Source organism: Penaeus monodon, chromosome 2 (genome assembly GCF_015228065.2).
Source record: "Penaeus monodon isolate SGIC_2016 chromosome 2, NSTDA_Pmon_1, whole genome shotgun sequence".
In the NCBI taxonomy this organism is placed as follows: domain Eukaryota; kingdom Metazoa; phylum Arthropoda; class Malacostraca; order Decapoda; family Penaeidae; genus Penaeus; species Penaeus monodon.
Window position 1 is genome coordinate 32,857,338 of NC_051387.1, and position 11,811 is coordinate 32,869,148.

General features: G+C 30.0%; 1 protein-coding gene across 1 annotated transcript in view; it reads left to right on the top strand.

Annotated features, from left to right (window-relative positions):
- The window catches only part of LOC119578696, a 12,623-nt gene extending 5,137 nt beyond the window's left edge, over nt 1-7,486 (top strand). The window contains 8 exon segments of the mRNA XM_037926275.1: nt 62-174; nt 681-845; nt 1,068-1,185; nt 1,374-1,502; nt 1,667-1,803; nt 1,916-2,027; nt 3,215-3,378; nt 7,477-7,486. Of these exon segments, the coding sequence (XP_037782203.1) occupies nt 62-174; nt 681-845; nt 1,068-1,185; nt 1,374-1,502; nt 1,667-1,803; nt 1,916-2,027; nt 3,215-3,378; nt 7,477-7,486 (948 nt within the window).
- Nucleotides 7,487-11,811: the final 4,325 nt, after the last annotated feature.

Below are 11,811 nucleotides of genomic sequence, written 5' to 3' on the forward strand. Positions count from 1 at the left end.
TTGGTATCATACATTTGTTATTAGTGAATTAGACAAAAGCAAACCTTTCCTTTCATTTCAGTCATCACCTTGGAATTCACCAAGACTTCTCAGCCCTGTTGATGTCAGACATTTGATAACCTCAAGATCAACAGAAAACCTAACCCACATACCCCCAGATGGATCACCAAGCAGGTAATTGTTTTAAACCTCCTAGTAAGGTAAATTTTGGTCACAGGCTTCCAGAGACCTTAAAGGTATGCACCAGGAAATAGAGATTAGGTAAACTAGACCAGTGAGGTAAAGATTTAGTGGGCTATTTTGACACACTTAGCATTATGGTTGTTTTGGTAGTGGGAGTTTTTAAAAGGCCTTCCACAAATGGGATTGTGCACACTTTTTGCAATTAGCTGTGATTGTGTCAAATAGGAATTTTGTGGTGCAGTTAAGAATAACTAGTTTGAACATGAGTTTGAGATTGAAAAAAAAATCATACTTATTGTGTATGGGTATTTTACAAGCTGACTGTGATTCATCGCAAAATTAGAATTGTGGATGTTTACTATTACAGGTCACTTTCTAGTATTTGCACTTCAGCTGTCTTTTTTATTTTAACTAGAATTGTCATGCTACTTCTGTATATATTTAAGCAAAGGTATGGAAGTTAGTGTGACTATATTTCCAATTTCGACTTCTAATAGACCAAAATGGAGACGCAAAAGTTTACGAAAGAAGAAGGCAGAAGAAAGTAGTGATCCTGATGGAAAGCTCAGAAAGAAAAGAGTTGAAGCAGAAGCATTGCAGCTTTACAAAAACACAAGAGATGAATTAACACAAAGACTTGAGCATCTTAGTAGTAGAGGAAGGTATGTGCCAAATATTCAATTTTTATTACTCATTACTGTTGAAAGATGTGTCTTTAGTCTACGTGTATGTTACAGGTGTTTGATATTGAAAACTGAAAACAGCAGTGATTTTACAACACATTTATTTATGTGTCTGAAATTGTTAATGGCAGCATCATATCTTTTAGACAGATTAATTTCAGTCTTTGTACTTATAATGTCTATTTTTACTATTCTTTCCAGAGTTCTAACACCATATGAAGCTAAAAGTTTGGTTGCTCTATTGTACTCTGAAGATAAAACGCTTGTAGAAAGAGCTCTTGTAACAATTGCCAACTGTGCAGCATTTAGTGTTAATCTTGTAAGTTATGTTCTAATATTGTGAATACCTTTTTACATAATTGAAAACACATCCAATGCAGGACTTAATATTCATTATTGATATATCTTGTAGAAATGATTGTAATTTTTCAGAAGTTCTTTGGTGATATTGAGGTATAAAAGTGTAAATAATGTGCAAATTGATCAACATTTGGCCCTGTCTTGCAGGATTTTTTGCGAGAGGTTGGCTGTATTCATCGTCTAACAACCCTCTTAGAAGATAACGAAGTACGATTACCAGCAGTACAAACTCTGGGAAATGTAGTTTTGTCTGAAGAAAATATACGCCAAGCCAAGGTATAAAATTTTTTTTTGGTAGAAAGGGGTAATTTCAAGATCTATATTGTATGACTATTTGAATTTTCATATTATTATATTAAGTTATTGAACACCAAACAATGATATGTTTGTTATATGTTTTTTTTTATTTTTTAACTATATTTTGTATTTGTTATTTTCAGGATTGCCTTCCAATTCTAATGGGCTTTGTGCAGAATAGTCATGGTGATGATGCTCTACGCTTAGCTTCTCTAGTTGTTCTTACAAACATTGCCACTATTAGTGAGTGGCATGAAGATTATTGCCCCCTGCTTCACAGGTAAACCATATAGGGTTGCATATGTATATATTTGTCTGCCTAGAAACAATGAAGTTTAAATTTTATTCTATAGTAAATTTTTAAATGCTATTAATGTGCCCTGTCAAAACAGACTCTACCACCTGGTTGACAGCCCCAATCCTCACATCCAGCTTCAGAGTCTCAGATTACTGGTCAACTTGTCATGCAACAGAGAGATGATTCCTTCACTGCTTGCAGCAGAGGTAGATTTTTCCTGTCATGGTCTGGTAACTTTTGTGGAGATACATGGTAATTTTACCTCATTTATCACAGCAATATATTTAACAGTTTTTGTCTTGCGTACATATATCATCTTTAAATGGCAACTGATGTAAAGGAGATGTGTTTTATATTTTATATATCACTGATATGAAAATATTGAGAAAAGTTCCTTTTTTCTCTTTTGCCTCCAGCTTTGGTACCTGCCATTATGCCATCTACAAGTCATTGATTTGATTAGTTGGATACTTGATAGAATTATATTGATTGAAAGATGTAGGGTCTGATTATTTTAGTATTTGTGCTGTAGAGTAAAATTTTATTTGAATTTAAAACAGAGATACCCAATAATCTTTGATAACTGTCCATTTTTTTGTAAATTGATATTATGTCATGTATTCTTAAAATGATAATGTATTATTCAGTAACATCTCAGTGCTATCATGATTTTACTTGATATTTTGTACACATCTTACTTGTTTTTTATTTAAAAAAGGAAAGACAGAGCTCTGAAGTAGATAGGCGGGTAGGTAGGCTGTCAGTTTTTTAGTAGGAAGTAATGATCAGAAACATAATCTTTGACACAGTGTAGGATTATATACTATATATATATGCTGCTGGTAATATCTCTAGCTTGAAACTGTAGGCACTGCCTGATGTAATAATTGTTTGAATGTTATACAGGACAACTAATGCAGTAGCTAACTCAAATGCTACTGTGCACTGCAGTTTCTGCCATCTTGATAATATGAAGAGTATTTGAGGAAAAATAAACTGAAATGTTAAATCATGAAAAAATATTTGGTAACTTGAATTACTTGCTGAAGTATATCAAAATTTCTTGCAAGGCATCTGATTCTTGACTCAGGAATTTGATTGAAAAATATAATGTTTAAAACTTTTCTTACTAGCATTGTACATTGACTGTTACTTGTTGGCAAGGCATTTTTATCTCTTATGACATTCCTGCCTGTAAAACTTGTTGTCTTCATATTCATACTCATTATTTTAAACTATCATTCTTTCATTTCCCAGTGTTGTTTTGTATGTTTTGGATTTTTCTACTTAATTACAAAATATGATTATAATAAAATATAATAACTGACATTAGAAATTATTATATTAATGTTGGGTTGACAGCATTGAGTTTCTTTACATCTTAATATTTCAGGGTCCAAGGAAACTCAGCTCATTAGTTGTTCCAGAAACAAATGAGGCAATACTATTACGTGTTCTGACCCTACTAGCAACTTTAGCACATGCTGTAAGTGAAGACAACTTGAATCCCAGTGTGGACCTGCCACCAGAAGACAAAGCTGCTGCTCCTGACACCATGTGAGTAATGCAGGCAGTTGCAGTAATGTTAGCCACTTGTGTTTGGAGTTTACAAAGTAGAGTTGAGCTTTTGCAGTATACTTCTTTGCTCTGTGCTTTTCAAGTCATGATCCCTGTGTAGGTATTGCTATTGTTTATTATATATTGTATGTACCTTGTTTACTCAAAATTAGGCTGGCCTCTATTGTTATTTGCAGATATAGTATGGTATATCTGCAAATTTAGTATATATTCGGGAAAATATACAACAGCATTGCTGTTGTTACATCTTGCAGCCTTCATCATATATCATGTGATATATATTAATTTGTATGATGATAGAGGGGATATATAAATTTATATTTACATTGCAGTTAAAAATTTTCAATGATGACGGCTTCTTGTATTTATACATTGATCTCATGTTTGGTGTCACAATTTTGTTATGTTCTAAAGAACATTTTTTACAGTTACTTTCATAGAGTTGCATTGGTACAAAAATAAGTGAATGAAATACAGATATGTCATATTGCTACCAAAAGCATATACCTTTTTAGGAGGGAGAAAAAGGGCTGCTTATGAAAGAGTAAATATGGTAGTAGATTTTAACAGTGATAAAAGTAATGGAGAGCTTCGTGATTAATTATATTTGTTTGAATAATTAGAAAATTTAGAGGTTACATAACAGAAACGTGCATTGAAAAATACCTTGGTAGGTAGTGTCTTCATGGTTTTCTAGAATTTAGATATTCAGTTCAAATTAACAAATTGTAAAAGTATAGCAAATATAGTTAAGAAAGAAAAAGGTAGATAGATATAGATATAGATAAAGAAATATTCAGAAAATGGTAGAGAATTATTAAATGTAGGTATTTATTTCTCTTTTATAGGCAAGAATTGTATGGTTTGGAGATTGTTTGGAATGAAATATATGAGAAAAAAAATGCAATTACAGACTCTAAAAGATTATTTGCAAGAAAGAGCTTGTTATTACAGAAATTGAGTTAATTAGGTAATAGAAACTAACATAACATTCATTACATTTAGGTATATATCTTGACATAGATGGAAAATACATTATATATACACATTGCATAAGGATTGTATTATATTTTCAAAGTTATTAGGTAAAAGACTGTTTAATGCTGGAAAGGCATGTATGCATAATCTGTCCACTTTGATTTTTCTTCCACACATAGATGCCTCCAGAAGCATTTAGTCACCAAAAAGGCTATTACTACTTGACCTCACCAATTTAACAATTCCTTAATTTTTTGTAAAAGAAAGGTTTTTATTATTATTACTTCTATTATTGCTGATAAGGTATAATGATGATAATGATAGCAATAATGATGATAGTAATAGAAAAAAAAATCCCTAAAAAAGTTAAGTAAAGTGGTAAGCAGGTGAGATAAGGTAGCAATAGTAGTAGACTCCATGGTGGGTGAGTGCTTATGAAGTCCTCTGTATGTAAACAAAATTGGTAAAACAAACCACACTGGACAATGCATTTACCCATTGTCACTGGGTTAATTTGTGGGTCATATTTAATTGGAATTTGGAAGTTATAGTCTTACATATGAAAATCATAGACATTTTCTCTTAGTTTTGGTAACATCTGTTTCATTACCAAATAGATCTGTAATTTTCTTTTGCAGCCCCCCCCCCCTCAAAAAAAGTACTAACAATAACTAAGCAGGGTTTAACAAAGAAATGGAAAAGAGGAATTGATGAAATGATTATTGCTTTATTGAGATGCCAGTAAAGGTGCTGCATTTTTCCTCACACTATTAGGCTCTGAGCTCTTTTAGTATCATATTAACCCAGATCCGACGGGCATGGCATGTACATACATGCCATGCCCACTGTGAGTTTACTTTATTAATTGTTTTTACACATAGATGGCTACACTAAGTCACCATTGAGCAGTTATGAGTACTACTTGTCTTGCCTGTTTACCCATTTCCTTGATTTTTGAAAATATTTTATGTTATCTTATATTTCTGTTGCTATAACATTATGGTAATTATAATTTTGATAATTATGATAATTGTGATCAATATTCATAGCATTAGTAAAAAAATGTTTTTCCCACAAATTCAAGTATGGTGAAATCAGGTAAAGTCACAAGGTCTACTAATTGACTCCTTTGTGGCTAAGTACTAGCAGAGCCATCTATGTGCAGAGACATTTCACAAAAAAATAAAAAGTGAGCACATCTATATTGTTTGCCATCTATATTGCATGGATTAAGTTGACATATGTGTTTGTGTACTGAAACCTTGATCTCAGTACTTGTGGGTAGGTCTATTTGTTCCTGAATGTGAAAAGTTTGATCTATTGTGGTAGCCTGAAAAAAGTGTGTGTTTGATCACAAAAGGGGAGCTAGGAAAAGAAGCATAATTGCCCAGTTTTGATGGTAAGATCTCAAATTTGATTTCATGTTTTCATTTTTGAGCAAACATTTCATGTCATTGTTACTGTGATCAAAGAAGGTGATGATCTTTTGAAAAAAATGAATCTTTGGTACCTCATATTTGAGCACTGTCCTTGAGAAATTCTAGTAGCAAACTTTTCAATATCTGATTTTTTTTTATTGAGAGGATTTGCTTTTTACTGTTATTCTCCTGTGCAGAAACTGCCCTGCCCATTGTTAGGCCAATTGGACCATTAGAACTCACAGACAAAAAATGCCTGCAGAAAAGAAACATTGTTCCTTTTTTCATGTCTGTGTCTAGCAACACTGTTTGAGCTCAATATTCCAACTACAGGCTGTAAAGTAAAAATGGATAAATTGATGAATTTACTGCCAGATGTTCGATGTCCTTCCTCATTTTTTATTGCTATTTGACTCAGACTTGGTCAGTTTGCTTTACATGTGAAAATTCCTTGCAGAGAATGAAAAAGAAAAGAAAGAAAGTGAAAGAAAAAAAATCAGGCAGAGCAATCACTAATTCCTCTATCATACTTTATCTACATCCAGTTTAAAGTGTCTGGCTCAAATACTTTTGTCAGACTGAACATAAAAGAATGGCTTTGAGAAAACTGCATTTAGTTTTTTAGCTTTATTTTAGATACTTCTAATTTTATTGAACCTATATCTCACTAAGGTATTTTAGACTATCTGTATCTGTCTGCTTTTAATTCAGTTATGTATTATTAAAATTTTCATTATAGTTTGATTGCTGCAATACTTTATGCCAGACTGTTCTTGCCATTTTCATCCGATTTTGCCAAAAATCCTCATCCTCACCCAGCCTTGAAACTGAATCAAACAAATCATTCTTTCTGCTATATATTGCAGCATTTTCAAGTAAAATCCTTTTTTTTTGTTTTGTTTACTCAGGGATTTTTCTTTTTGTTTTATTATTTTAGTTTTATAGTTCCTATATTTACAAGTTTTAGTTATCACACATGATTGGTTTTGCAAAAGAGCCTACATACAAGTTGAATTTAACCTTTTTTGCCTCATTTCTATTCTTTTCTGTCCAATTTGCAAATCTGTGTAACATAAATTAGAGGAAAAATATGGCATATGAGTTTTACCTTTGTTATACATTTTTATGTATAACAGAGCCTAGTATCTGCAAACATTTATTTTCCACCCAAAAAATATTTGAAGACTTATTTATATAAGAAATTGTGACTTTAGCCATTTAGAGATGAAACAGTCTTCTTAACCCGATAATGCTGGGAAGTCATTTATACTTGCTTTGCCTACTGTAATTTTAATTAATTAATTGATTTACACAAAGATGGTTCTACAAGTGCTTTCCCACAAAAGAATATTGGCCTACTTGATCTTGCCTGTATACCTTATTTCCTGAATTTTCTTCTTTTTCTTTATTGCTGTTATTACTATTAGCATTGCTGATGTTGTTATGATAATAATAATGTCATTAATAGTAATGATAATAGCATAAATACTGATAATTACATAAAAATTGAATTTGAGGCCTCCACTCTAGAGAATATGTACAGTTAATTGAGGTTTCCTCCAGGGCCTATTTCAGGCAGTAAACTGCATTTTCCACGCTGCACTAATGAAGTAATATAATTTCTTTTTGTATCTTTGTGTATTTGTATTAAAAAGTGATTTTAATGTTTTTGCATATTCAGAGATGCATAGAATTCATTTTAGCTACTAGATCGAACCTCTGGTAGCCTGATGAGGTATATTTGAGTTCATTTCAGTAAATTAGATGTGTTGCACTCTGTGTAAAGAATAAATATGGTTTTATGGAGGGATAAAAGGATTTTCCCCTCATTTTAACAATCTGTCATTCTTATAAAATATGAGATTGTATGCAGTTAAATGCAAGGCTTGTTACTCCCATAACATCAGTGTGAGTAGCTTACACAAGGAGACATTATGTAAACTAGAGTGAAGGCTACTTACAGGTTCACAGCAGCAGTAACAGAGCACAATTTTTTGGTGTGAGACATCTAGGGATAGCAGTCAAAAATTTATGTGCTAAATATCACCACTTTTATACAAAACAGTTGCTCGCCAGAGGTTTACACATCCATTTCTTCCTCAGGCAATGTGTCAGGGCATGTGACATGTGGGCATGAGAGTACCTTACAAAGAACATAAAATGTAATGCATACATCATAGTAACATGATATGAATGACCTGTCATTGGGAGCTGTGTCCATGTCAGCCTTACAGGAATACCAATTGCCCTGGAGCCATGACCATGTCAGCCATGATGTGAACCCCACATCATCTGGAGGCCAAGGGTTAATGATGTCAGTGATAGTGATAATACTGTCAATAATGTTGGTAATGTTAGTACATTGTTTACCTGAAAATTCAGAAAATAGGGTTAACCGATGAGATCAGGTAGGCTTAGTAGGTTTTTGTGACTTAAGTGTTCTGAAGCTATTAATATGTAAACAAAGCTTAAGAGAATTGCAAGTAGTTGGACAAATAGGCACACAAACAAATAGTTAAAAAAGGACACACAGGAAATCTCATAGGCAAATATGTGATGACTTAACTTACTTCAGTGTTATGACTCTGAAAATACAGTCCTGTTCAACACTAATGTCAGTGCTATATAACATATATATATATATATATATATATATATATATATATATATATATATATATATATATATATATATATATATATAATATATGTATATATATATATATATATGTATATATATATATGTATATATATATTATATGATATATATATATGATATATATATATATATGTATATATTTTATGTATATATATATATGTATATATATATGTATATATATATATGTATATATATATATATATGTATATATATATGTAAAATATATATATATATGTATATAATATATATGTATGATATTTATAATATATATATATATTATATACATCATAATATATATATATATATAGAATCATATAATTATATATATATATAATATATATATATACACATATACACACACACACACCCATATATATATATATATATATATATAAAATAATATATATATATATATATTTTATATATATAATATATATATATATAATATAAGTATATATATATATATTATATTATTATATATTATATTATATATAATTATAAAATATCAATAATATATATACAATCCACAAAAATATATATTATATATATATATATAGATATATGTAATAATAATTATAGATGATAGATATATAGATTAATTAGATATGATAATATAGATAGATAGATATAGATATAGATAATGATAATAAAAATAATACATAATATATACATTATGTAATTAATTATTTTATATATGAATTATATATATATATATATTTATATTATATATATATTTAATATATATAAATAATTATATTATATATATATATATATATATATAATTTATTATATATACTTATTAAATATTCTCATAGTTTATATATATTCTATATGTATATCTATATTATATTATATATATATATGTATATATATATAATTGTATATATATATTGTATATATATATGTTATATTACTATATATATATATATTATTATATATATATATATAAATAATATAATATTGTATATATATATATTATATAATATTTATATATATATACATACACATATATACATATATACATAGATACATATATACATATATATATATAGAGAGAGAGTATGGAGATTAAGATTATATGTGATACTCTTGTTATTCTCAGAAGTTACAGCCATATTAGTTTATTTTTAGGCATGTGATAGTCATAAGATATTCCTGCTCAAGGTAGTAAAGATTGTAGCTAATTTTCTTTTTAGACATCTGTCAGTTCCTTATTTGTATTTTCAGTAGTATGTCCTATTGTTGTTATAAGAGAGCATGGCATTGGTAAAACCTACAAGGTTTCATTTTCTCTCATTACCAAGAAAGAGCAAACATCAAATGAAGAGAGTTGCTCACATTTTGGCAAAATAGATGACAGAAATAGAAAATTCTCTAATGAATTTCTGAATTGTCTGATAGGATCTTTCTAGGTTCATCTTATAATTGAAGATGTGTGAAATTTTAACATCAAAAAGCTTTTCTGATTCATATCCATATTTTTTCATATTTTTCAGGCTTTTGATTATGCACTACTCATCAGATACTTGTTAGTAGTATAAACTTTTTTATTTTCACTGTTTTCAAAATATATAATGCCCTATTTTTTGTAGGATATACCAGAAAAGTATTATAGGTAGCATAGGACATATTTCTTAACACTGAATGCATTTAAAAATGGATATTTATAATTAGCCTTCTTAATACCTTTGTATGTTATTCTTGAAGCTAAATAGATTAACCTTCTTAAAATGGGACTTCTTACATCCAAAGTTTCCCACCACAAAAGTTAATCCACCTTTTTGTTCTAGATGATTTGGGTCACAGCTCATTTTATGTTAAGATTATGTTAGAGCGTAAAGTATCTGAACTGTAAGCATTCATATTTGTGTATAGCCATTCCTTTGCTACATTAATGCAGATGCTCACCTTGGAGACTGATGCCATTATGCATATAAGTCTCAGGTAAGAACTTTCTTCCATGAATTTCAAAAGGTATTTGTAGATGCATGTGCTTGATAAAGCTTCTTGGTTCTTAAATTTAGATATAAAGTTATGTGCATCTAAATTAATCTTGTGCTGAATGCATGAAGGATTATGTAAGAGATTATCCATACAGTGTTTTGATTCTAAGGCCACATGAGTAGTGTACCAGTAGCATCGCAGTTGTCACATACATGGCTCCAGTCATTTGAATTTGCTAAAGTATTTCTATGATAGAAGTTTTGACAGTATTTTCCATGTAAAAAACAGCCTTAATCCATTAACTGTTATGCATAATATCTGTGACTTCAGGTTTCTACATTCAGTGGGTTTATGGCCAGGACATGTTACTTCCACATGCATCCCAAAAACTGTTACATTGCACAAAGGCAGTACACAAACAATTGGATCAGTAACTGTGCATGGCTACTTGGATGTTCATTAGATCAAATTTTAGAGGCTGTAAAGAAAGATCACCTGTAGTATGCATTTAGGTAGGGACCTTGCCTGCAGTCATAATTTTTTTGTATTATAAAGACAGAAATTTTCATATCTGATTACTTCATATATTATTATTTTTTATAGAAAAGCACATAGCATCTGCATGATAGTGTGTCAGCAAAAAAGATGGATCAGATAAGAGTATGGGAATATTTAAGATTTGCAAAGAATTACTGATAAGAAAAACAGTCATCCAACACTTGTTTTAAAAACAATTTAAGTTTGCTTTTTTATTAATTTTCAACCATTATAGGAATAGTACCACTATAATTATGTGAGGTTACTATGGAAGATTGATGAAATTGAAAATATTATCAAGGTCTTTTGATGGCAGTATAGAGTAATTGATAATTTCTTCAAAGTGTACCGGATTAAGCAAGAATTTTAGGATGGATGTTGATTTCAGAAGAAAAAGGCTGTATTCTTGCCTACAATGTTTTTTCCTCTGTGATTGAATCAGTGATGTAATTAATCTGTTTGGCAGTGTAGTTTCAAACTTGTGAGACCTTTATTGTCCATTTGTGCACAATACTTGAATATCCATTTAACCTTCTCACTGACATACTTCATGTGGTCTTGCATAACGTCTTTCTTTGTGCCAAAATTAAGTAAAGCTAACATCAAAACAGTGACATCAGGGTTACTACTTTTTGTATGAAAAAAGTTAAACCCTGTGAAAATTGTCATCCCTAACAATCTCTTGTAATTTAGTTATAATTGTTTGGGTAAACAAGTCTATGTTTAAAAGTTATAATTTGTTCTTTGGGTTTCTCTAACATTATCAGTCAAAAACATTAAGTATGAGTAGTCTTGAAAATAAATCTACATAATTTGTTATATTCCTAAGGTTGGGATCTTAGCTGATGTATAGTTTCTTAAGAATTGTTAGACAAGA